The 27,991-nt window shown below is 40.6% G+C and overlaps 1 protein-coding gene and 1 pseudogene across 1 annotated transcript in view; both read left to right on the top strand.

Moving 5' to 3' along the window:
- MAP3K4 (mitogen-activated protein kinase kinase kinase 4) overlaps window positions 1-27,991 on the top strand; it is a 113,769-nt gene that overhangs the window by 31,200 nt on the left and 54,578 nt on the right. Inside the window, exons 2-3 of the mRNA XM_039222505.1 lie at window positions 4,053-4,243; window positions 16,322-17,685. Of these exons, the coding sequence (XP_039078436.1) occupies window positions 4,053-4,243; window positions 16,322-17,685 (1,555 nt within the window). The remainder of the gene's footprint in view (window positions 1-4,052; window positions 4,244-16,321; window positions 17,686-27,991) is intronic.
- On the top strand, window positions 11,160-11,255 carry LOC120224272 (annotated as a pseudogene).

Below are 27,991 nucleotides of genomic sequence, written 5' to 3'. Positions count from 1 at the left end.
CTGAGTTGTTTTTCTCTGGCTCCTTTTTCTCTTCCTCATTGGTTTTTGCCAATTTGATTATGTGCACAGTCAAAACTGGTAGTTTCTCAAAGTTGTTCTGCTTGGAGTTTGTGGAGCTTCTTGGATCTGCGAGCCTATAGCTTCTTTCAAATTTAGAAATTTTCAGTCCTTCATTCTTAAAAGATTTTTTTCTGTGCTTCCCTTTTTCTGTTTTGGATTCTGATAACACCCACGTCACACTGCTTGATATTGTCCCATAGACAACTGATGCTCTGTTCTTTTTCTTTGTTTTCCTTCATCTTTTTCTGATTCATTTTGGATCATTTCTTTTGCTATATCTTCAAGTTCACAGTTCTTTTCCTCTGCTGTGTCTCATCTGCTTTTAAATCCCATCCAGAGTGTTTCTCATTTCAGATAGTTTTCATCTTTATGAGTTCTGTTTGAGTAAAATTTCTGGTCTGCTTACTGATGTTTCTTCCTGGTTTGGCTCATATTTCCTTGTCTTTGGTAATTTTTGATAGGATGGCAGACATGGATTTTATTTATTGGATGCTAGACTTTCAAAAAATTCCATCAAATATATTTGGACTTTGTACTGACATGTATTGAGTTACTAAGTTCCTAGGATGGAATGTAAACTATTAACATTTCCAGTGGGTGTGAGTAGCATCTTAGAGGGACTTGAGTAATCCTAAGAAAGTGGCCGGCAGCTCCATGTGCCACTTTTCCTACCTCACTTTCTGTGTGGCACAATGAATAAAGAGTGATGAAGTGTGCTGTGTTTTATCTTGTTTTAATACATTGCTTGTGACAGTAATCCTCTTTGATTCAATGCATTTTTTATGTTTGCTGTAGGAGTAATTAAATAATTTGGAAATCCTTTGAAACCAGTAGTGTTTATTGTGTCTGTGTGAGGTTATAAAGACTAAGATGACTTTCTGCTTTGGGATAGATGCAGGTTTGAAAACAAAAGATCTTCAGCTTCTAGAGAAGTATTCCAGGGATTTTGTCTTCTACTTTTATTTGGAGAGTGCAGCCAAGTGAATTTTTCCATGTGTAGAGAAATAACTTGTCCATAGTTAGATGACAAATATTTTTTTTGTTTCCCCAAATTAAATTTTTTCATAAAAGTTAGCCTTTTTATTCTATGTGCTGTCTTTGACTCTTTTTATCTGCTAAGGTAGTGGACTTGTTTCCATCATATGTAGATCAGACAGAGGTACTTACTAAAAAGTAAACTGTCCTCATCCTGAGGTCATGATTCTGTCCTTAGTTCTGGGGGCTTGCCCTCGGACACTTGGCTCACTGGAGGTTGGACACTTTCAGTCCCTCTTCAGAAAATTCTCTTCCACTTATTTGCATTTTAGTAATTTATTCATCCACAGAGTACTGCTGGATACCACTAAAACATGCCATTTTATGTGCCTGTTTTATACTTTAGTGTTTTCCACATAGCATTTTATTTCCAGTATTTTGATATCCTTGATTTTTTGGGGGAATATTTATAACTGAATTTGCTGAAATATTTTAGAATATTGACCTTACAAATTATATGTTAGTCTTTTCCTTAGTCTTAGAAAGATTAAGTCACATATGCAGTCACCTGTCTAGTCAGGCTGGGACTTAGCCTTAAGTCTTCTGCCTCCTGAGTTCACGTGTCTCTTTGCTGCATAGGGTGTGTTCTGATCGTCTAGTTTGCTCCTTTATCTGACTCCAGTTTTCTGTTTAGCTTGGCATCCCCTGCTGTCTGGCCTTGATGTATTTAACTGACTAAATGTTTGTGTTGTAGTTTTGTTGTGATTACCATTCTAAAATATGGAATATGTTGTTGTTCTAAAACACTGAGTGGTTTTGAGCACTATTCCAGAACCTTGGAGACAGACACAAAAGTAATGAGATACATTGTCCTTCCTTACCATGGACTTTATCTAAGTGGGGTGAAAAACGTTATAGTATTGAATTTGAAACAATTTAGAAGATGTTAAAAATGTAAAAACAGTTTCTGGTCCTATACCATGCTGAACTCAAAGGCAGACTTCTCTTTCTTTTCTTATTTTCTAAAGATTTTTAATTTTAAGTAATCTCTACACCCACTGTGGGGTTGTAACTCACAACCAGATCACCAGCTGCAGGCTCTACCGACTGAGCCAGCACATGCCCCCTCTCTTAACGTTAGGCAGATGAGTAAGGAACTTAGGTTCTCTCAGTGGGTGGCCAGTAGGTTCTCTGACTTCCCGGCTTATAATGTGAATAGTAGCAATCATTTAGTGAGCCCTGCACTATTATCACTCTTTTGTTAAGCACACATTTTTGGATTAAATCCTCATAGGTATGGATTCTAAGTATTATCCTTATTCTGTAAATGCACAATGTGGAGATTTTAAATAATTTGGCGAAGGCCCACATGGTTACTAACTAGCACAGTCAGGATTTGAACCAAAGTCGCTGGTGCCACAGAGCCTACAGTGCTAATCATTCCAAGCCTATGCTAGTAACCTCTACAACATAGGGAAGTGAAATGAGGGACCTTGTCATTGATAGCCATATCTTCTCATCAGCTGAATCAGCTAGTTTGCGGTGAGTGTAGAAGAAATAAATGGGTGTAGTAAATTTCAAGTTCATCTGGAAGTTGTATTATTTGTTGTACGACTGTGTGATACTTAAATTATAGGTGTGGTTAGTCTAAGGGAAGACGTATACTTAAAACTTATTTCTGGGGCACCTCGGGGCTCAGTCATTTGAACGTCTGACTTCAGCTCAAGTCATGATCCCATGGTTCATGAGTTCGAGCCCCGTATCAGGCTTGCTGCTGTCAGTGCAGAGCCCGCTTTAGATCCTATGTCCCCCTCTCTCCCTGCCCCTCCCCAGCTTGTGGGCTCTCTCAAAAATAAATAAACATTAAAAAAAAAAACCTTATTTCTAACTTTGCCTATGGTTTAATTTGTTGTAGTTAACTTTCAGGGTATATCATTTGTATGCCTTAATGTGTGCACGTATGTGTGGGGCCGTGTATATTCACTGTATCTAGAGTAGTCCTGTCTGGTTATATCAATTTTTGACCCTTCCAAGGGATTCTTTATGGATATAAACAAATTTATATAATTCTGCAGTCTTTTTATTTTTTGAAAGTTTATTTTTGAAATTTTGTGAGTATAATTCAATAATGTATCTTATATTTTAGAGTGTTTTTTTTATCTTGATTTTGTAATAGGTTTGATTTCATATCAGGATATAAACTGCCAGGAAGAAAACTGGTTCTGTCTTGGATCTAGTGTGGAGTTATGTTTGTAAAATACGAAGTGTACTTAGTAAAGAACGTTAAGCAGGCAGTAGACCGTCGTATGTATTTGAAAGGAACTTCATGATCGATTCCTTCTAGTTTGCTGTTCCGGGATTGTATTTGTTCTGTCTGTACTAAGAAGTTCTTTGTTGTTAGTTTTGCAAAAAAAAAAAAACAAAAAACTTTATCAAAATAGTATTTGAGCAGTTGGCTGGGGAGAGAGAGTTGGCAGGTAGCATTACCAGAGAGCAAGTTAATGAGGAGTGGCATTTTGAGGGTGAAAAGAAACGAATTCCGTTCCCCCCCGCCAGCCCTGCACTGTCGTGTGTAGCAGAGGACATGGGCACGTGGACCTCCCCCCTGTAGGCAGTACCCTGCTCTGCCGCGTGGGGGCACGGCAGAGCCCTTGCGTGCTTTCTGTTCCCTGCGCCTCCGGGGAACAGCAGCCCCGCGGGGCAGCGCAGGCGCGGCCAGCGCACACGCACCTTCCCCGCCCCGTCCGATTCGTATCTTCCAGTCCTTTGCTCTCTTTTTACCCCACCTGTGCGTAGCTTTTAGTTTTCAACTTCACCGACGTCAGGACTCCCCGAACGGCACGAGCCGCGCCGTGCTGCGCGGCGCTGCCCCCGTGGGTGGCGGGCGGGGCGAGGCCGGGCGGCGGCGGCACAGCGGGTGTGAGCGGCGCGGGCGGCGCGAAGCAAGGGGCGCAGAGCCCGCACGCGCGCGCACGCACCGCGCCGCTGAGCGTTTTCTCCGCGGCTTGTCCCCGTAGGGAGGAGCGCGCGCCGGAGGAGTCCGCCGGCCACAGTTCCCAGTCCGACGCCGAGGACTTTCCGGAGGAAGCCAACGCAGAGAGCCTCGACGGCGCCTCCCCGCCCAGCACCCCCCGCCAGATGAAGCGCCTGTCGGCCAAGCACCAGAGGAGTAACGCGGGGAGGCCCGCCGGCCGGTCCGCCGTGAAAGGTGAGCGCGGCGCGGGGACGCGCGGGCTGGGGGACGCGTGACGTGCCGGCGGGCGCAGCCTTTCCGCGCCCGTGCTCTCCTCCTCCTCTTACGGCCCATTTTAGTCCTGATGTCACACTTCTCGTCTTCGTGGCTGACCGACTGCCAGCAGCCGTGTTGTTGATAAGGGAGAAGCTCACTCTCCAGAGACAGGCGGGTCTGTCGGAGCGCCGCCCACAGCCGGCGGTGTGTGCAGCCGCCCAGTGCGCACCCCGGGGTGCTGCTGATGCAGGGGATAGCTGGCCTGCCTGTCTTTTTTTTTTTTTTTTTAATTTTTTAACGTTTATTTAATTTTGAGAGACAGAGCGCGAGCAGGGGAGGGGCAGAGAGAGACACACACAGAATCGGAAGCAGGCTCCAGGCCCTGAGCTGTCAGCGCAGAGCCTGATGTGGGGCTCGAACCATGAACCCGGGAGATCCTGACCTGAGGGATGCTTACCGAGCCACCCAGCCGCGCCAGTGGCCTCTTTTACTCTTTGGGTCTCTAGCTTTTGTCCTCAGGACTCCGTGTGTGGGCAGTTAGGGAGAGGCCGAGCCGGCTTCCCTGTGCTGTGTGTCGGTGACCGTGTCGCGCCCTGTGTGCGCGCGGCCCCCTCTTGCTGGGCACGGTGCCTGGACGGCACCCTACACCTCACCCCCGCAGACGCTTCTGCTTTCCTCTCTGCTTAGAGTCTCAGAGCCCAGATGAAGTTCCGTGCCTAGAAGCTGGAGTGCTTTCCCTTTTCACTGCCTGACTTCCTCCAGCATGTCCCGGCCGTCCGCTTGCAGGCGGGTAAATCCGGTCGCGCCGCCTGCCGCCTGCTTGTTCCCCGCTCTCTGGCTTCGATCCTCGGGTCACGGAAGCCTTACGGTTTTAGCATTTCTCTATTACTTTCAGCAAACCACTTGTCCTAAAACTGATCTTCTTCCTAGCTTTTTGGAATTTAGTCATCAATTGCTGCACAAGACAGAGATTTTATTCTTTATCTTATCTGAGAAATTTCACCTATCACATGCTCTCCCTTATTGACACCAAGCCCATGCCCATTTCTGCCTTTCCTTGGCCCGTGTTCTTACTTTTTCTTCAGCCAGGTTCCCCTTCCTACAGACTTCTTCCACACATTGACCTCTCATGGCTGTCAGGTGGCAAGTTCACTCTGTCCATCGTAGCCCTTCCTTAAGAAAGAAGGAAGGGGAGAGAAATGGATTTTGTTTATTTGCTTGTGTGAAATCTTACGCAGGAGAAGAATTCCTAAGCAGTAAGTAGCCATTCTTTTCCACAGGGAAGGTGATTTTTTACTTTTTTTTTTCTTAAGATTTAAAATATTTTTAAATCCTCTCTACACCCAATGTAGGGCTCAAACTTACAACCCTGAGATCAGGAGTCACATGCTCTACTGACCAAGCCAGCGGGGTGCCCGATTTTTTACTTTCTTTTAAAACTTTATTTGTACTGGGATGTTGACCTGTGACCTGTACTTATTACCCCCTTTGGAAACTAATAGCTTTCTATTGCAATTTATCATCTTTTTTTTTTTTAATGTTTTATTTATTTCTAGGAGAGAGAGAGAGACAGCGTGAGCAGGGGAGGGTCAGAGAGAGAGGGAGTTACAGACTCCGAAACAGGCTCCAGGCTCTGAGCTGGCAGTCAGCACAGAGCCCGACGCGGGGCTCGAACCCACGAACCACGAGATCATGACCTAAGCGAGAGTCGGTTGCTTAACCGACTAAGCCACCCAGGTGCCCCGCAGTTTATCATCTTTAAAACCAATCCTTATTCGTTTCCTCAAGGACGTCTGTAGAGGCTCCTATCTACAATACATGTCCATGAAGTAGCCTCTACTGAATCAGTATTAGCCAGTACATATTTGCTTGGAGGCGGGAAAACTGCAAAGATGCCTCTAGCACATCTGCCTTTTCTTCACTTGTTGGTCCATACTGTTAGTTTTATTTATTTCCATTATTTATTTATTAAAAATTTTTTAAATGTTTATTTTTAAGAGAGACAGAGTGGAAGCAAGGGTCAGAGAGAGAGGGAGACACAGAATTTGGAGGCAGGCTTCAGTCCCCGAGCCTGACAGCACTGCGCCTGACGCGGGGCTCGAACTCACAAACCCTGAGATCATGACCTGAGCCGAAGTTGGAAGCTTAACGGACTGAACCACCCAGGTGTCCCTAGTTTTTCTTTATTTTAAAAGTTTGTTTATTTATTTTGGGAGAGAGGGGGAAAGAGGGAGAGAATGAGAGAGAATCCCAACCATACTATTTTAGAATAGGAGTTGAAGGCATAATTCTCACATTTTATAGATTGAGAAACTGAGGCCTGTTATTTTTAAAGCAACTTTAAGACTAGAAAGCTCGAGATAGTGACAGGAGTAGTTTTAGAAATAATTCTCCTGGTACTTGGTTTGGATTTTTTTTTAGTACAAGCAGCAGATGTTAAGCTTACCTGAATACAGTATTTGAGTTAACTATCTGTCACTAATCAGAAAAATAGTTACTAGATATTTGCTGAACTCCTACTGTCCTTCTGCGGTGGGTGGGAGGTAGAAAAATGGAAGGTTGTCTGCTTTCCTCTTCAGTTTCTTTCAGTTGTTTATTTCATAAAATTACAGAATTTTAAACCTGGACAGGATCTTAGAGACCACTTACTCCAGTTCTTGCCATTTTTCAGGTAAAGAAGTGAATGGGTATATGTTTTTATTTTATTTCTTATTTATTTAAGTTTATTTATTTTGAGAGAAAGAGAGACAGACACAGCAAGCAGGATAGAGAGAGGGAGAGAGAGAGAGAATCCCAGGCAGGCTCCACATTGTCAGCACAGAGCCTGATGTGGGGCCCTAACTTATGAACCTTCCCTGAGATCATGACCTGAGTTGAAATCAAGAGCCGGAGGCTTGACCGACTGAGCCACCAGCTGCCCCGCCATGGGTCTTTTGGCTTGTACCTATCTAACAGCAGGCCTGGGAAGCCAAAATCCTTTATAACTTCATCTTTTTTTCTTACTGTAGAAGATTATGTTTGTTGTAGGAAATTTAGAAAATATAAAAAGAAATAAAAGTGCCTATAAACCCACTACCAGAAGTAATACCTTTCACTGTCTTTGGTGAGAACCCCATCTCACGTGGGAAGCAGGCAAGTAAACAGGTGGCGCACTCTTGGGGGTGAAACTGGAAGGGAGGCTGGCGAGGGGAGACTGCTCCCAGCCTCCACAGGAGGGGCTCAGGGCTTCTGGAACAAGAGACATTTGTGCTGTGACCTGAGGGCTGAGTCAGGGAGACCAATATTTCAAACGAGTGTGTGATTCATGATAATATATTGGTCCCTTAGTATTTTTAAGAGCTTTTAGAATTAATTGCGTTGGTCAGATTTATTTTAATAACTTTCCAAGGAACTATAAGCTGGTGCGTTCTTTCCTCCCCACCGCCACGAGCAGAGGCGCTCTGAATCAGACTCTTCACCTTACAACTACACTCCGAGTTGGGCTCCTCTTTTTAATACATGTCACCAGTGATGTCTGCATTTTTCTGGTTATCTATGGCTGTGTAACAAACCACCCCGAAACTTAGTGGCATGAAAGGACAACCATTTGATTGTGCTCATGATTCTGTGGGCCACGTGTTGGGCAGGTCACGACTCCTCTCAAACCCGTCGTGGCTGGAGCGTTAGCTGAAATGGCTCAGTTGGCTGGAGCGTTAGCTGAAATGGCTCAGTTGGCTGGAGATGTGGTCATGGCCTGGACAGGCCCCGAAGTGTGGGCTTTCAGTTCTTCTCCTCTGGTGTCTGCTGGGTCTCTGTGGTCCACGATGGCTCCCTTACTCGCATGTGTGGCGCCTGGGCTGAGAGCTGGCTGGCATTGTTCTTTTCCCACGTAAGCTTCCACGTGGCATGTCCGGGCTTTGTCACAGCATACTGGTCCCTGGGAAATGGGACTTCTTATGTGGCAGCTAGCTTCCCCCAGAGCAAGTGCCATGAGAGATCAAGGTGAAAGCTGTAAGGTTCACAACTTAGGAAGTCACACACGCCACTTTTGCTGTATTCTTTGGCTACCTACACATGGCCACCAAAATCCAGTGTGGGGGGACCACAGGGCATTTCAGCAGCAGGAGGTGCGGTCGTTGGCTCTAAGAGACTAGCTTCTACCTGCACTGGATGTAAAGCTTTGGAGAATGTGTGTCTGGGCAGCCTTACTGTCTTTTTGCCTCCAGCCTCTCTCCTTTGTAAATGCAGACCACATCATAAGCCGTCCTGAAGGATGTAAGTGAAAAGGTAACCCAGGGCATTATATTGAAAGGACGTAAGAGTAACTGTTAACAATTACTTTCTTTTAGTAATGGTAGCCATTGCCATGAACTGATTATATGGATAAGATTCTTCAAATGCTTTTATTATTATAGGACCAGAGTAACTGCTACTAATCTATAGTAGTAACTAAGTACTGTAGATTTATTTTTTATAATTGGAAATCCAGTCAGGCCCCCTTCTAACTAGCCTGCTATAAATTGAGAGTCCCCATGAGACCCTCCTCAGGTCCATAATATCTAGAACTGTTCACAGAATTCGGGAACACACTTTATTACTCCGTTGATGGTTTATTATAAAGGAGTCAGGAACAGCCAAATGGAGTAGACGCACAGGGCAAGGTGTGGGGCTGACCTGAAACTTCTGGGTCCTGTCGGGCCGTCGCCTCCCACCACCTCCATGTGTTCACCAACCCGGGGCACGTCACATTTCCTGTTCGAGAGTTTTTGTAGAGCTTCATCTCCAGACTGCCCCCTCTCACCCCTTTCTGGGAGCTTAGGAAGGCGGGGAGGGGGCTGCAGGTTCCGTCCCACAATGACTCGCTCCTTCTGTGACCAGCCCCATCCTCAGGCTTTCTAGGAGCACCTCCTAAGTCACATCTTTAGCATCAATTTCTTAGATGTGATCGAAAGGGCCTCCTTATGAATAATAAAAGATACCCCTATCATTTAGCAGCTCTGTGCCAGGAACCTGGACAAAAACCGAGTATCTTTCTTACAGTTCCTCCGGGAGCAACTGCTTGCAAAGGGATGAGGAGGTGACAGCTTTCACACAAGGCTGATGGGAGTGTAAATGGTCTCAGTCCTTGTGGGAGGGTAGTTTGTTAATACAGTCAGGTTGTGGGTGGTTCTGTCGTTGGCCCGGCAAATCCACTGCTGGAGGAGACTTTAGAGAAGTCCTTGCAAACGCACATGGTAAATGCTGCCAAATGATTCATGTGTCATTCATTGTTTGTGATTTCCAACCGTAATATGTGAGTGTGCAGCCGCCAAACAGGACAGTTCAAAACAGTGTCTGTCATAGTGGTTGTCTGAGACGGAGAGGGCTCAGGAGAGGGGGTGGGACGTGAGGGCGAAGGCAAGGTCACCGTTGCTGCAGTGTTTTCTTTCTTGCTTTATGTTGGTGGCCTTTTAAATGGCTGCCAGTTTAGAAGTGTGCAAAACTATATTTTATCCAATTTCTGCATTTCCCTGGGAATGTTAAAGACATTTTTGTTAACTTCTGTTTTTAGAAGCCATGATAAATATGATAGCGATGTTATGACATCTAGGTAAGAACGGTTAGTTCCTGTTACCTAAAAAGAAGTCAGCTCTGTGACATCCTGACTGAGAGAACCAACCAGTTAAGCTCTTGACTCAGCTCACCGACCAGGCTGGATTTCATACTTTGATGAGTAACAGGGTCTAATTGTGGTATTATTTAAATCATACTTTTAGATAACTGCCAAATTATAGCAATTAAGATTTTAAGAAGTTTTGGACAATAATTAGTCATATGTAGCTATTCTTCTTAAGACTGGTTTAAGGAAGAGATAGTCAAACTATCTCAAAAACTTTGTTCCTTTTAACATAGCAGAATCTAGTTCATTTAACAGTTTAAAAAGGTTAAATAAGAATTTAAACACTCAAGCCAAAAAAGTCCTTTTCAGAATGAATCTGCCTTGTAATCAGTATCAGCCCCATTTTTACAGCAGTATTATAATATAGTGCAGTAGCCAAACTATAGAGATAGAACAAATACCTCAAGATATTTATATCAAAATTTATACCTGTGTGTGTGTGTGTGTGCTCGCGTGCGTGCGTGTATATACACACGCGTGCACATACACATTGATTGCCCTATGATAAACAAATGTCTCTAGGTATGTGTATATATGTGTGTTTATAAAAGTGTTTTTTTGCTAACAGAGGTAGGACTAGCAACTTTAAAAATTTTTTTTTAATTTTTAATTTTAGAGACAATGCGAGCAGGGCAGAAGGGCAGAGAGAGAGAGAGAATTTCAAGCAGGCTTAGCATGGAACCTGATGTGGGACTTGATCCCATGACTCCGAGATCATCACCTGAGCCAAAATCAAGAGTTGGACACTTAACCGACTGAGCCACCGAGGAGCCCCAGCAACTTTTTTGAAAGAATATAATACTGCTGTAAAATTGAGCCAATAAAATTCCAGTTCAGCCTACAGAGTTGACCCTTGAACAGCTCAGGGGAGGTGTTAGGGGGCCAACCCGCTTCACGGTCAAAAATGGGTCTATGACTTTTGAGTCCCCAGCAGCTTAACCTCTTACAGCCTACTGGTGACCAGAAGCATTACCATAACATAAAATCAATTCATGTGTATTTTATGTATGTATTATGTACTGTATTCTTGCAATGCAGTAAGCTAGAGGAAAAATATTTAAGGGAAAATACATTTACAGTATTTGTCGAAAAAAGTCTGTGTATACTTGGACCAGCATAGTTCAAACTCTTCTTGTTTAGGGGGTCAGCTGTATAGTCAGTCTCATGATTGTTCATTGTTAAGTAGAGTGGATTTAAAAATCTGCATTTTGGCTCTTCAGTCTAAACTCAGCCTGATAGTCAAAGTTGTAATTTATGGTGCTCGCTTCGGCAGCACATATACTAAAATTGGAACGATACAGAGAAGATTAGCATGGCCCCTGCGCAAGGATGACAAAGTTGTAATTTATGTTTCCAGACAACTCTTATACAGACTCACTGTTCAGCCAGACTCTCTTCTTTTTTTGCCTTTGTGTCTTTTCATGAGCTTCTTTGGCTTCAAAGATACTCTTGACTTTCTTGCTACCCGTGTTTGAGCTCAGCCCATTCTTCAAGGCCCCGGTCAAGTACATGGTCTTACTGAAAGCCTTTATGGATTTATTACCCACTATAATCTATTGTTCAGGACACTCAGTGTCTGACCTTTCCTTGGGCGATTAGTACTGGCCTGTGAGCACCTGTGACAGGTGTTTAACAGTTGTGTGATGGCACCAACATGGGTTAGGATCCCTGCCCTAACATTCACTGTCTGTCTCTGTGTTCCATGGTAGTCTTGTGAAGATTATGACAGTCTCTGTACAGCTTCTGCCTTGACAGTGTGGGGATTGAAGAAAGCAGTGCTTCCCAAAATGTGGGCCATTCTGGCCAGGTTGAATTAGAGACGTGCGAGCGGGCCCAGGAATCCGCATTTTAGCAGGAGCCCACGTGATTCTTAGTGTTGGGTGAAATTTGAGAACCTTGAATTCCATCTCTAAGCCCCTGCAGATTGCTGACATTGTTTGATAATCCAGGACATCATTGCTCTAATGGTCCTCTCACACTTAAAGGTGCAGAGCACCATCTGTTGATGCTCACTCCTCTGAGAGCTTGAGGAAGGCTGTTGTTTTGAATTTGGACAGTACACAGCAGGGAGAGCGTAAGTATTACAGGGACTCGATAAAGAATACATTTTATACGTAGTCTAAGGTGCCAGTTCTAGATATAGATGGTGGGAAAATTCAGTCTCATTGCTGTTTAAACAAGCAAAACATATTGCTTGTCATTGGTTGCTTTTGGTTTTATTATAATTTTTTTTTCTTTTCCTTTCATATTCTTCTGATGAGGCAGGAATTATTGGTGATTGGCCAAAGGAAAAAGTAACTGTCTGGAAGATCACTTCAACTGCACTGACCAAATCACACCATTTAATTTATAGCCACTCAGGAGATCAGATGCTGCATTAGTCTTCCTTAAGTTATTATGAGCTAGTTTTATAAAACTGTAATTAGAACGTGTCATATAGTACATTCCGTATGCTTTTGATTTATTCTCCTTTTCAGAAGCTGTTTGTATTTGACTTTTTATTAATTGCACAGGGATTTAGTAATTGATAGAAAGCCAGATAAAGAAACAAATTTGTCCACTATTAATGTGCCTTTAAGTTATTATTAAAAGTTTTATACTCATGTCAGATTGGGTAAAGACAAAATATTAAATTCTTGGTAATGTTAAATGTGTCTAAACCTACAGGTTTCTTTTCCCCCCTCCCTCTGCTCCCCTGTCCCCCCACACCCTGGTACTTTTCCACCTCTTAACTGATGGGTCTCTTAGGGTTTCATAGAGGCCTACTGGGTCACTAATTGCTAGGAAATACACTGATGTTTCCTCTGTCCGTCACAAATATATTATTCGAAAAGTATGGCTACTGATAAAATAGATTAATTTTTTTTCGTGGTAGCTAGACTAGGGTTTAAGTCTATTTTAAGTTTATAAAATCTTTTTTTTTTAATGTTTTTTATTTGTTTCTGAGAGAGAGAGAGACAGCATGAGCAGGGGAGGGTCAGAGAGAGAGGGAAATACAGAATCTGAAGCAGGCTCCAGGCTCTGAGCTAGCTGTCAGCACAGAGCCCGAAGCGGGGCTTGAACCCAGGAACCGTGAGATCATGACTTGAGCCAAAGTCGGACACTTAACCGACTGTACCACCCAGGCACCCCTATTTTAAGTTTAAATTACATCATTTAAAAATTAAGATGTATCAGTTTCCATTTGTGTTTTTTTTTTTTTTTTGTTTTTTTTTTACAAAACCAACTTGGTTTTTTGTTTTCAAAAAAAAAAAAAGCTTTTCTGTTCCATCTCCAATTTGCTTTTCTTTGCACACATTATAGGTCCAAATAATGAGCCATTGCTTTATGTTAACACAAATTTTTTTTAAAAATGTGTAATATACCGTTTTGTATGCTGTGAGATAAGCTTAACAAGATTTGTATATAATCTATAAAATTTAGTTTTTTAAGCTACTAAAGTTTGATCCTTTTATACAGAAAAATGGGATTGTGGCATTTATCCATCTTAAGTCTTTTTAAATTGAAATAAAGATCAAGGCTGAGAAGTTCTACCTCTTAATATTTTCATGCTATGAATATTAACTTCCTAGAACATATAGCATAGATTTGGATATAATGTTTATAGCCCAGACTTCTGGAGTTATGCAGAATCATTCCAGCGACTCTCAGTTAACCCTTTGTTTTCCTTAGAATCTTTAAATCATGGATTAGAAGACCGTTTATGAGTTAGATAAGCCAAGTAACACTTTTTCACTGTTCACTATTACTTTAAAATTATAAACTGTATACATTCTCTGGCTGTTATCAGTAACATTACTCTGCATTGTTTTATAAAATCTTGTTACTACTCTAAACCCTAAACTTAAAAACATTTGTTTTTGTTACATATTTGATTTCTCTGACTCAAAACCATTTATTTGGATGAACGTAACAATTACAACATTCTCTTCTAGGCCTGCATTGCCTCACTTCTGTACACATTTCTTGGGTGTCCTTATGTACTCTCCTGGTATTCAACAACGTCTGTATATACTGGAATGACTTCCAAATAGGTATCTTTGGCTTTCCTTCCTGAACTCAAGACCCATATTATTCACCTACAGACATCTCCAACCAGCGTGGCTGTCCATGTAGTAAAAGTAAAAACTAAACTCGTTATCTTTTTCTCTAGTCTTAAACAGTGCTACAGTGTTTGTCATTTTGTGTTTCATAGTAACATAGTATAAATTCATGTCTTGAAAAATACAGGTAGTGGAGTTAAATTTGGAGGCAATTTTTAGCTTTGCTTTCAAGTAACCATTGTTTTACTGAGGAGAGATGGATATGTGTGTGTGTGCTATGTCAATAATGATGCGGAGAACACAGTTAAAACATCCAAGAGGAGACAGAGGCCTGGTTTGGGCCAATATTTTATGAATGAGCATTGATAGGCCTTTGTAGCTAGAAACAAAATTGTGAAGAAATTAATTGAATGGACTGTATAACAAATTTTAAGACATTTAGAAGTGAAATAGATTAAAGCTAGAGATAAAAATCCCATCATTTGAAAAATATTGATAATTTAAAAATAATAGTTTTTATATTAAAATATAGTAAATATCTCTATAGACAGATAAAATCCTTTTTGATGGACCATAAAGGAAATTAAATATAATGTAAGTTAAGCCGGACTTGCTGTTAGGAATACTTGGTTTAAAATTCTTATTTTGAAACTAATTTAAATTGATTTGAAGGTAAATTGGTTTTAAACAGATTTTCTTTAGTGAGTTGATTTTCGGTCTATTAGTTTGTAGCCCGTATAAATATACCATATTTCGCTAAATGTAAAGTCATACTGTAATATATGTTAAGGAAAAAAATGCTTACACTTGATGACATAGTGTGTTTTTATACTTAGAATTTTTATTTTTATTTGTTTTTACTGAAAGAACGCTTTTATACTTCTTGATATTTAGATACAGATTTTAAAAAACTATGTATTACTCTTATATATGTATATATGTATATACATATATATATATATAATATAAAAGAAGTTGTAAGTGAAACCTGTTAGTTTGTTCCTAAAACTTAACTCCTATCATTCTGCATTACAAAACATATGTTAATTTCTGAGATGTTAAAATACAGAATGTATATCCATAGATTCCATGAAAGGAAGTATATCATGGGTGTGGAGGGGAAACTGGGCTGCTGTTTTAGGTTTGGACGTTGTCAATCATGAAGTGGCTGTGCAGGAGGTCACCCAGGGAGGGGAGAGCAGGACAGAAGGGAAGGAAGGTGGGACTCTGGGAACAGTAGCATTTTCTGACCCAGGTTCCCAGGAGGGAGTTTGAAAAGGAGTGAGCTGGGAAGCGGGAAAGAACCTGACTCGTGTCTGCAGAACGACAGAGTGAAGGGGTTTCAGTGAGGTGGTGGCGGAAATGCCAGACAGGACATTTTAGAGCTTGGGAGTGTGTGTTCACTTCAGAGTTTGGGAAGTAAATGAGTAGAACTTTCTACAGTTGTTTGGCAAAGAAGTGTGATGTTTCCTTTCTTTGCATTAATTTTGGATTATTTTATACGCAGTACAGGTAAGTGATACTCAATTAGTCTGTATGTTTTCAGTTTTGCTAATGCTAAATTTAAAATGTTACTGTTTATTTGTTTGTGGGAAAGAAGAAACCAAGGAGTAGAATAATATTTTTGCCTATTGTCTTTCATTTTTTATGAAAATAATCTGAAAGTGCCTAAAGATTCTTTGTTCAATCTACTTCGTTTTACAAATGAGAAAAGTGACTCTGAAAACTTATGTGATTTGCTCTGTTAATACATTTAGTTCACGGCAAAGGTGAGAATTAGATGTGTTTTGTATCTTTTTAAAAATTTTTTAAAGTTTATTTATTTTGAGAGACAGAGCACATGCACACGAGCAGGGGAGGGGCAGAGAGACAGAATTCCAAGCAGGCTCCAGGCCTCAGCACAGAGCCGAATGTGGGCCTTGAACCCACGAAACTGTGAGATCGTGACCTGAGCTCAGATCGAGAGTCAGAGGCTTAACTGAGTGCGACACTCAGGCGCCCCTGGGTATGTTTTCTAAACCATGTTTCTGTCGGATCTGCTGTGCTGTTTCTCTTGTAAGGTGGAGCCTTACCTTGTGGCAATGTCTCTCACTGGATAACTGTACTTTAGCATAGAAGTAAACAGCTTGTTTTAGGTTAGTAGTGGAGAATATTAGAGAATATAATAAGTATCATGAAGCAGGAAGAACTGATAAAATCTTTTTAAAGTTTAGAAATGTATATATTTTAAATCTTTTAATTTTCAGCAAATGGCTACGATCTTTTCCTCCAATAACAGCCTGAAAAAGTATATTTGAATATCAGTTTTATAGAAAATCCTGAGAGTAGCTTCATATTTTGGAGTAACATAATGTTCTGTTTGTTTGTTTTTAATAGAAAAAATGAATGCACCAAACCAGCCTCCACACAAAGACACTGGAAAAACTGTTGAGAATGTGGAGGAATATAGCTCTAAGCAGGAGAAGAAGATCCGAGCGGCGCTTAGGACAACAGAGCGCGACCATAAGAAGAATGTGCAGTGCTCATTCATGTTGGATTCAGTGGGTGGGTCATTGCCCAAAAAATCAATTCCAGATGTGGATCTTAATAAGCCTTACCTCAGTCTTGGCTGCAGCAATGCTAAGCTTCCGGTCTCCGTGCCCATGCCGATAGCCAGACCTGCACGCCAGACTTCTAGGACTGACTGTCCGGCAGATCGCTTAAAGTTCTTTGAGACTTTACGACTTCTGCTAAAGCTTACCTCAGTCTCAAAGAAGAAGGACAGGGAGCAAAGAGGACAGGAAAATACGTCTGCTTTCTGGTTTAACCGATCTAATGAACTGATCTGGTTAGAGCTACAAGCCTGGCATGCAGGACGGACCATTAATGACCAGGACCTCTTTTTATATACAGCTCGTCAAGCCATCCCAGATATTATCAATGAAATCCTCACTTTCAAAGTTAATTATGGGAGCTTTGCCTTTGTTCGAAACGGAGCTAGTTTTAATGGTACTTCAGTAGAAGGGCAGTGCAGGGCCCCTCACGGAACCAAGGTTGTGGGTTACTCAACATATCACGAGCACCTCCAACGCCAGAGGGTGTCATTTGAGCAGGTGAAACGGATAATGGAGCTGCTGGAGTACATAGAAGCACTTTATCCATCGTTGCAGGCGCTTCAAAAGGACTACGAAAAATATGCTGCAAAAGACTTCCAAGACAGGGTGCAGGCACTCTGTTTGTGGCTGAACATCACAAAAGACCTAAATCAGAAGTTAAGGATTATGGGCACTGTTTTGGGCATCAAGAATTTATCAGACATTGGCTGGCCAGTGTTTGAGATCCCTTCTCCTCGATCATCCAAGGGCAACGAGCCGGAAGATGAGGGTGATGACACAGAAGGGGAACTGAAAGAGCTGGAGAGTAGTGCGGACGAGAGTGAAGGAGAACAGACCTCGGGTCCGAGGGCCCCGGCACCCTCACGGCCCGTTGACTGCGGTGTCAGCATCCGCTCGCAGGGCCGCGTGTCTAAGAAGCCTGAGAGGCTCGAGTCTGAGGATGATTCTGTTGGCTGGGGAGCCCCAGACTGCAGCCCAGAAACAGGCTTTAGCAGACATTGTCTGACTTCTATTTATAGACCATTTGTAGACAAAGCACTGAAGCAAATGGGGTTAAGAAAGTTAATTTTAAGACTTCACAAGCTGATGGACGGTTCCTTGCAAAGGGCCCGTATAGCACTGGTAAAGAGTGACCGTCCGATGGAGGTAGGTTTCTGGTAGGCATTAGCATGGTCTTGTCCGTGGCTCCATTATTACAAGGGGCTGTGTTGATTGTTGGTACTTTCATAGTCTTGATATTTTTAAGCATAAGTGGTAGTTACTGTAACTTGCAGATTTAAACATTCTCTAAAGTACTGAGATAAATGGAGAAGTGGATCTATGAAAACTGTATGAAATTCAGTGAATTAAGTATAAGGTGGTGTGTGGAGGGGAAAAAAAAAACCTAGCCATATAAATATAGGATGGAGAAGGACAGTCTAGGTATAAATAAGGAGGGAAGAAAGCCACAATCATGGGTGACCACAAGCTGAATATGAGTCAGTAAAAAGTCAACATGATGCTAAAATATTTTTAAATGAATATGGCATCCAAGGTCATGGATATAGTTCTTGCTGTATTCGTCACAAATAGCTTAGTCTCTTTTGAGTAGCATGTCCAGTTTGGGCTACTGTGTTTTAAAGAAGTGTGAGTTGTGGAGAGATGTAAGAATGGCCGAAGGAAAAAAGAGTTTACTTACGTATTTGGCAAAGTTAGTGATTAGCACAGACAATGGAGTTTCATGGGAAGTCTTCGTTATTATCAAGTCTACACTCTGGTATGTGAAGATTTCTGGGAAAGGAGTGTGCCTCCTAGAAAAAACAGTTGGAAAACAGTACAAATTTCATTTTGATAGCTTGAGGTCTCAGAAATTCTTCACTGTTACGGGTGTTAAAACCAGAAAGTGGAACGTTGTTGGATACTGTTTTTTAGAGTAAATGAGCAATTTTTCTCTGTGTTGAGTCTGCATGTTCATCTGGCTAAAAGCAGAAGCACCCAGTTCTTTGAGATCCCTTGCACCTGTGTTAGGTTGTAATTCTGAAGTTTAGTAGCTATGTATATATGTATGTATGCACCTTTTCTGTCTAAAAATTTTTTTAAATGTTTTTTTAAATTTTTGTTTTAATTTTTTCTCTTTTGAGAGAGAGAGAGACCATGAGCAGGAGAAGGATGGAGAGAGACACACACACACAGGATCTGAGGCAGGCTCAGGCTCTGAGCTGTCAGCACAGAACCTGACATGGGGCTTGAACCCACACACCATGAGATCATGACCTCAGCTGAAGTCAGACAGACGCTTAACTGACTGAGCTACCCAGGCATTCCTATTTTTATTTTTTAAACTTCAGTTTATACAGTCTGGCTTGCTTTGGAGTGAGAGGTGATAAAACAGCATTTTTTTTTTTTAATAATGAAAAACAGTAGATGAGAGCCTTAGTTTGTAAGATTTTTGTTTTTTGTGAACTAGATCGTGAACCTCTAGAAGAAGGGGTAAGACATTCACATAATATAGCAAGATGTTTGCAAAAGGAATCAGTACTTTGTAGCTATAAGAAGTTCGTTTTCTTTGAATATTATTTTAATTAGATGTCTTAAATTTTTACATATTTTCTCTGAACAGTATTTTAATTCTGATTTTTTATGTATGTCTTTTTATTAGAGCAAATGACTTTTTTCCCCCATTGAGTTCATGAATACCTGTTTTTTATGATTTCATTGTAGTGCAGGTTTCAAAATCAGTAGAACCAAACTAGATACGGAAAAAGGACTTGCCAGATACTTCAGATAGTAAATGGCTGACTTTGGTCTAGGTTTTTGGCTGGAGTGGTAAGTTCCAGTGAGGACGCATGTGGGCAAGACAGGGTTGATGATTCATTGTTATTGTGAAGCAGTATTTTTGAAGTAATATGAACAGAACAGTCTGGCGATGTTACCTCATCTCTGATTCAGTGGATCTCACAGGAGAGAGGGGCTCATGGTAAGGACCCTGGGAGGCATGTGGGGGCTTCGTACGACTGGTTTAAACTCCCTCCCCCAAATTGCCTTCCTCTCCCGTGGGGACCCTCTATGGCGGTGAACCGTCGATACTAACAGTAGAGCTTTGCATCCCTCAGATGTGTTGGAACAAGAAAAAGGCTGAGAAAGAGTGATGAGTGCGCTCCATTGTATATTAGAGCTCAAGTTGAAAACAGATGGGTTCCCATCCCGGTTGTGTCCCTTCGGTTTGCCCAGTTGAGGTTTAACTGAAAAGGTTATCCTTGTTAGAGGAAAGAGGATTCAGGGCTACAGATTCAGGGCTCATGAAGTGTGTGAGTTAAAGCCTGTTTATTAGAATTTTTCGTATAGTGTTTGCTTTTCACAACAAAAATGGAGGACAGAAGCCCCTCTTGTTTCAGGTTTTGTTTCATAAAATGTATTTGTCAAATAACAAAAGAGTAACTGAGAGCTGACGTAGAAATTCTTCTGTATTGGAGATCAGTCCAAAATAAGAAAAGATGAGGCTCCAAAATTATAATGAACTCTGTGGGAAAGGAAGACTTCTTTTTATTTCCATTTGAGGAGCATAATTTCTATAAGGGAGGTGTATATGTATACGTGTGAATATATACAGACTTTCGTTCTTGGTTTGTTTTAGACTCTAAGTATTTTGGAGAAAGAACTGCAGTTTTGAAATCAAGTAACTGGATCCCATTCCTTGGTGTGGGTCTTTCTCACCACATGACTTTGTAAACGACTTAATCTTTCGAATCCTAAGCCTTTGCATCTGTAAAATGGCTGTAATAATACTTTTCTGCCTACCTCACGGGGTTGTAGTGAGGCTTAAAAAGGTACTTGTATACATAGTAACGTGCTGTAGGAGCCAAATAGAAATTAATTTTTAGAAGTTCTGTTCAATTTCTTTTCTCTTTTGAAGCTAACTGCAAGTCAGTATGGGCTAGACTATTTTATATTTTTATTTTTAAAATGTGTTTAACCTTTTAATCTCTGCAATCTCTGCCAAATACTCAGACATTTTAAAGGCACATTTTAAGCAATGTATAGCCTTCAGGTGTGAAGACGATTTTATTTTCATTCTTAATTGTTAGAAACATCTTGACCAATGGGCACCACTGATTGTATCCAATATGTATCTTCTACTTTACGCTGTATTTATGGCTTATGTGATAATCGTAATGAGTATAGTCAAAGGATTTTGTAGAAAGGAGGAAATACACTCATGAGATTTGATTTTTCTTGTTGATGTCTTTATATTTTTATTCTTCATGATTAAGTTACTTATAATTAGTGTTTGTGAATAATGTGATCTTATATTTAATTCCCTTTGGCTTCTGAACATGGTTTATAAAGTAATTTTCTCTAAAATTTTATTATTATATTTCAAAATCTTTAAATTTAAAAACTTATAATCTTCAGTTCATTCTAGATTTATGGAAAACTTGGAAAGACAGTACAGAGTTTTCATTTGTGTTCTTTATCCAACTTCCTTTGATACTGACATCAAACTGCTATATTTGTCAAAATTAATACATTAACATTGGTATAAAATACCGTTAACTAACTGCAGACATTATTTGGTTTCTATTTTTCTACTAATGTCCCCTTTCTGTTCCAGGATCAAATCAAGGACGCCATGTTGCATTTAGTCATGTCTTTTTAGTCTCCTGTGATCTGTGGTAGATTCTCAGTCTTCCCTTGTTTCTCATGATCTGGGTGGCTTGTCGATGTCCCTGAATTTGGATTTGTCTGATGTTTTCTGAAAATCAGACTGGGTTCTTGGGCTTGGGCATGAATGCCACCCTCATGGCATCATAATATCACTGGTCATGCTAGCCTGGATCACTCAGTGAAAGTGTCAGTCAGGTTCATCCACAAGTAGCAGTTTTCCGTTTCCATGCTATAGTCTTTGAAGTGAATCACTAAATGGAATCCACATTTAAGGGGAGGGGAATTCCTGGATTTCTTCTGCATGAGAGATTTACCTCTTTTCTCCCATTTATTTTTATCTCCATGAGGAGTCATAAATATGTATTTTTTTCTTTGGGTTATAATCTAACAATATTGTTCTTTGTTTTGTTGCTCAGATTGTTCCTGCTTTAGCCATTGGAGCTCTTTCACTTGGCTTCTGTGTCCTTTTGACATGCCTACGTCTTTTTTTTTGTATGGTTTTGCTTTTTGAGCAGTTTCTTCTTGTAAGGCATCCTCCTTTATTTTTCCTGTTGCAGTTCTATAGGCAGCCATTTCCCCAAGGAGCTCTGGTTCCTTTTATTGGAAAATGTTACTTAGAAATGATGATCTGGGCCCTGCATGTTATTGTTGGGGTGTCATTCTTCCAAGCCCACTCAGTGATAGAGGTAGAAAGTATAGGTATGTCTTTCAGCCCCCGTGTGTGCACAGATCTAGAATTACTTCTCTATCAATTGATAGATTGATCTATCCATTTACCTACCTGTCTATCTGTTAAAAATAAACACGAGTTCCCGCTGATGTCTGTGGTCTAATCCAGCATCACAGGTTTCATTAGCCTCCTTCCCTTGCGTATTGGCAGGGGGACACCTGGCTCCCGTGACCAAAGTTCATTTACATGTTTGTGCATCCTGAGCATATGTGTAAGATAGTCTCAGAATTGCTAACCTGGAGCCCTGCGAGGACTACATTTGCCAGCTGGAGTACAGACTTAGTTACAGTTTGTTTTGTCCCTAGTCACAGCAGAACTTACCAGTTAGTTAGGGCAGTACCTGTTTCCTTCAGCGTCGGTGAGGTTTTATCATCCATTTGTAATGCAGCCAGATTAATTTAATCTCAGTCTGCATTCTGTCCTGGGATTTCTCAGTGTCCTGGTTGATTTTTTCAAGTTTACCTACTATAAAGTTTCCTTTTTGTGTGGTATAGATCTGTGAGTTTTGTGCATTTTTTAAAATGTCAAATACCTGTAAAATATTTGAGCCATAGACTGAGATATGGTTCTTCTATGTTCCTTCCTTTTTGTTTGACCTTATGAAATATATGCATTTTCAGAAGAAGAGAAAGATAAAATGAAAATTTTTACTTTAGTGTATAAAAAAATCATAATTGCCCGACCCATTGCAGGTTACCATGCATATCACCACAAATCCTAAGGAGGAGTTTCGGTTATTTTATAAATTAGCTTTCTTTTGAATTAGAAATAATGATGTAATTATTACAAGTTTAATGGCCAAAACAATATTGTTGTCTTGTGATCCAAGAATAATTATGCCAACTTTTTCCTACAAGCACAAGAAACACTGAAGAGGTTGCCTTTTATATTCAGAATGGATAAATCCTGTAGAAGCTAGGATATGTAACAGCTCCTCTTTTCAAGTCTTACCTTGTGCCGAGCATGACAACTGAATGAAGCGGTGGTGTTAATTCCGTACTTCACGAATAAGGAGAGTAGATAACTTGCTCCAAATCACAGGAGCTCTAGATTGTTGGAGGGCTTCAAACACAGGACTCTTGGATACCAGACCTTAAACTATGCCAGTGGTGTCCACACCTGGCTGCACACCACCGTCACATAGGGAGCTTTTGAAAATACACGTAATCATGCCCTGTTTGGATGTAGGGAAAATCAGAATCTCCTGGGGTAGGACATGAGCACTGACCTCCTTAACCCCTAACGTGCTTCATGTGGCTCATACGGAGCGGGACGAGTACCAGCGCACTTCCGAGTGAGCCCGGGGGAAACACGAAGCAGGCTACGGTATTCCCCGGCCTGCCCCTGCCTTCCAGATCCGTGTCCTTAATACACTTACTACAGTTAATTTTTTATTTGCTTCAGTCATCACCTGTCTGATTTCATTAGTAAAGTTACATGAGCTTATTTAAAAAAAAATTTTTTTAATGTTTGTTTATTTTTGAGAGAGGGACAGAGCATGAGCAGGGGATGGGCAGGGAGAGAGAGGGAGACACAGAATCCGAAGCAGGCTCCAAGTTATAGGCTGTCAGCACAGAGCCTGATGTGGGGCTTGAACCCACGGACCATGAGATTGTGACCTGAGCCAAAGTCGGACGCTCAACTGATTGAGCCACCAGGTGCCCCTTTGTTGTTGTTGTTTGTATTGATGAACTTTTTAATTGAGTAAGTGGCAAACCAATAAACACATACTGGCTCATTTGCCTATCAGTCTTCTGTTTTCTTAAAAGAAGCATACTTACTTGAGGGAAGATAGGAAGTTCTACATTATTTTTGACTGCGGCGAGTCCACTGAATCAAACCTGATGTCAGATGAAAAAGAGCCAGGGAAAGAACTCATCAGCTTGCAGTGGAGAACTGGACCCCGTGATGACCACACAGCCACAGCGGCAAGGCTGGTAGCTGGCATTAATTGAGCACTTGCTGCAAAGGGAGCCGGGTGGGTCAACTTAGCTGTCACCCAGTAGGCAGAGCAAGGATGTGAACCCAGAGCCGGCTGCAGAGCTGTGTTCCTAACCATGACACTGTTCTGCCTCCTTAAGTCATATTTTGTCTCACCTTGTGCTTTAAGTATTTTTTGACTTAGTGGCTAGCATTTAAAAAATTACAAGATGTTATATGAATATCGGGGTTTTTTGGTTTGTTTTCCTTAAAGTCCTGGGAGGAGGTCCGTTAACACTGGGCCTGCATTCCCACATGGTAGCATCTGGTTGACCAGTTGACCCCAGTGCCCATTGTTTCTTGTTCTCTTACTGTCACCTTTCCCTTGCTCACCCCTTGACGTCACCCACGTGACCTTGTAGGGCGTTTCAGTTTGTGATGTAGAATTGTAGAAACTCGCTTTTGAAGGCTAATACAAAGACTACAGTCAATCCTTGAACAACATGGGGGTTAGTGGTGCTGACCCCTTGCATAGTCGAATATACATGTATCACTTTTGACTCCCCAGAATTTAACTACTCACAACTTATCATTGACCGGAAGCCTTACTGATAACCTGAACAGTTAACACATATTTTGTATGTTACATATATTATGTACTATATTCTTAAAATAAAGAGAAAAGAAAATGTTACTAAGAAAATCATAAGGAAGAGAAGATACACTTACAGCCCTGTACTGTATTTATAAAAAAAACTCTGCTTGTAAGTGAACCCATGCAGTTCAAACTCTGCTGTTCAAGGATCATCTGTAGTTTGCATTTGGATCTGCTCCTTCATTTTATAAAACAATGTGCCTTCTTTTGTTTTACTGCTATATTGAATGTATGCATAAAGAGACCAAGCTGCTGCTTATCCTGCTCAGAGTAGTAACCCTTTGGTTTGCATCTTGTAGACTTTTTTGTGCTTATATAAATAGATATCTTTGTTATGTAATGCAGGTAATTTTTTAAAAGTTTTTTGTTTAAATCTGTTAGTCAACATGTGGCCTGATACTAGTTCCAGGTATACAATATAGTGATTCAGCACATCCATAAACACCCCGTGCTCAGCACAACAAGTGGACTCCTCTTTTTTTTTAATGATAATGCTGTATTTATTCTGTGATGGAGGGGTTGTCCCCTCCCCCATATTGATTTAGGTAGCTCTCCTTCAGTTCCATTTAACAGCTACACGGTATTCCATCATATGAATGTACCATAACCTACTTAACTATTTTCCCATCCCCTTCCTCTGGCGCCCATCCATCTGTTCTCTGTATTTCCCAGTACACTTGTTTTGCCTTGTTTTTAGATTCCACATATAGGGAAGATCATATGGCATTTGTCTTTGTGTGACTAACTTCACTTAGGAAAATGTCTTCAGGGTTCATCCTTGTTGTCACAAATGGCAGGATGTCTTTCTTCTTTTGTGACTGAATAATACTCCGTTTGTATATGTATAAAATCTCTCACTTTCTTTATCCATTCCCCCACCAATGTTCACTTAGGTTATTTCTGTATCTTGGCTGTTGTACACAGTGCTGCCATAAGCACACTAGGGGAGGATTTCTCTTCCTGTTAGTGTTTTTGTTTTCTTTGGATAAATACACAGAAATGAAATTTGTAGATCATATGGTGGTAGGTCTATTTTTAATTTTTTGAGGAGCATCCACATACTGTTTTCCATGGTGGCTGTGTCAGCTTACGTTCCCAGCGACAATGCCCAAGTGTTTCGTTTCCTCCACATCCTCGCCAACACTTGTTCCTCTTATCCTTTTGATAATAGCCATTCAGTAAGTGTGCGGTACTATCTTCTTGTGGGTTTGATTTGCATCTCCCTGATGATTATAACCATGTCATTCTTAAGGGACCCTTAATTTTTTTGTTTTAACAGTGTAGCCAAAAATACTGTGTACGTTTCCCCTTTATGAACTCACTACATTGCTCTTGTAAGAATGATTAATGGAAATGGAATTGTTAGCTCATTAGGTATGTGCATTTAAATCTTTGATCAATACCGCCACCTGGTCCTTCGAAATGGCTTTACTCATGCATACTTTACCTGACAATGGAGGAGAAATCTCGTTTGTCCTTATTTTTGCAACCGTGATCAGTAAAAACTTTAATTTTCTTTTAATCTTTAATTCTCATTTTTAGTGATATTGAGCCTGTTGTCAAGTTTATAGGCTACATAGATGTCTTCTTTGAATTTTCTTTTACTCACTTTATTCATTTTCTGTTTTTATTATTATAATCTTGATCTCTTGGAGTTATTTGTATTTTATAGATGTGATTCATTTTTTTTATTATGGGTACACATATTTTTTTCAAACTGTCCTTTAACTTGTTTATGATGTTTTTCACTAGATAGAAATTAAAATTTTTTATTAAAGTCTTGATCACCTTAGTTTGTGAGTAGTCTGAGCTTATAAAACATTATATATTTTTTCTTTATTGTTTTTACATAGTTCAAAACAATTTTCTTACGAAAAATATTAAACCCAGATAAAACTACCCAGAATAATACTATGAATCCCTTTAAATCTGTAGCCCAGCACAGTGGTTATCACAGTGGTTGGTATGTCAACTCCTGGCCAGTACCTACAGCCACACCACACTTCCTCCATCACTTTGAAGAAAATCTTAGGGATCATCATATTTTATCCTTAAATAGTTCAGTATGTTTCTCTGAAGGCTGAGGGCCTGTTCTAGAAATGTACTACAGTCCCGTTGTCACACCTGAAATGTAGCGTTAACTCCTGTGATTATCAAAGATCAAGTTAATGTTTATATTTTGATTGTGTCATAGTTACCTTGGTTTTCTTTAAGAAATATTTTGCAATTTAAATCATCAGTTTTCAAATGATCACACACAGTAACAGTTCAGTATATTTCTTAAGAGTAAGTCCCTCTCCCTTTTTTGACTTTTACCCTGTGTACTCTCCCACAGTATGAATTTTGGTAAATGTACCTACAGTTGTCCTTTTACATGTTTCCTTTTTCTCTGTGTTCTGTGTGAAGTGACTGTAAGGTCTAGTGGCTTAATCCGATTCAGGATTTCTTGATTTGATTGGTTGATTAATGCCATTACTACTACTACATCGGGACACATACAACCTATAGACTGTCTCTTTGAGACATTCTAGTCCTTAGAGAATAGCCCTTTAGGGATGTACCATCAAAGTGCTGTGTTTGAGAGACGCTTGAATAATTCTTTCATGGTGATGCCACTAACTGGACGTAGAGTTAGATTCTCTTCTTTTTCTGGTTATAGATTTAAAACAACAGCTTTATTGAGACAGAATTCACATACCATAAAATTCACTATTTTGAAGTGTTCAGTTCAGGGTTTTGTTTTGTTTTGTTTTTACTATATTCGGGGTTGTGTAACCATCAGCGCCGTGTAATCTGAGAACATCTTCAGCATCCCTTCAGGAGGCCCCCGGCCTCCAGGCTTTCCATCCGCCACCTGCAGCCCTGAGCAGCCACTTACTTGTGTTCCGTCTCTTTATGTTTGCCTGTTCTGGACATTTCCCACGCATGGAATCCTCTCCGTGGTCTTTTAGGACTGGCTTCTTTCACGTCACCCATGTGGTGGCATCGGCGCTCCATTCCCCTGTGTGGTTGAGTCATACTCTGTCATGTGGATGTACCTCGTTGTACTTAGCCACTCAGATCTTTTATGTGTATTTTTTATTTTTAGGTATTGCTTTTTAAATGTGATTTTGCAAGAATTATGAAAAAATACTTGGTTTTAAGAGAAAAATCTATGGAGTAATATATTTTCAAGGAAATCTGATTTCTTTGATAAAGGTAGTCAAACTTTTAAAAATATTATGTTTTATTCTTCCATTTTTTAATATAAGCCATGTATGCAGTTTTCTTTATTTACTTCTAATATATGGCAAGTGTATTTTTACCCCTTAATGTTATACTTATATTAATATCTTTGTATAATATACTTACTGCTCTCTCTCGCCACAACATTTAAAAACATTTTTTAAATGTTTATTTATTTTAGAAAGAGACAGAGCACGAGCAGGGGAGGGACAGAGAGAGAGAGGGAGACACAATCTGAAGCAGGCTACAGGCTCCGTGCTGTCAGCCGAGATCTGGAC

Source organism: Hyaena hyaena, unplaced genomic scaffold (genome assembly GCF_003009895.1).
Source record: "Hyaena hyaena isolate Hyena2069 unplaced genomic scaffold, ASM300989v1 scaffold_1153, whole genome shotgun sequence".
Classification (NCBI taxonomy): Eukaryota; Metazoa; Chordata; class Mammalia; order Carnivora; family Hyaenidae; genus Hyaena; species Hyaena hyaena.
Note: the sequence above shows the minus strand (reverse complement) of the source record. Positions and strands in the feature narration are given on the sequence as shown.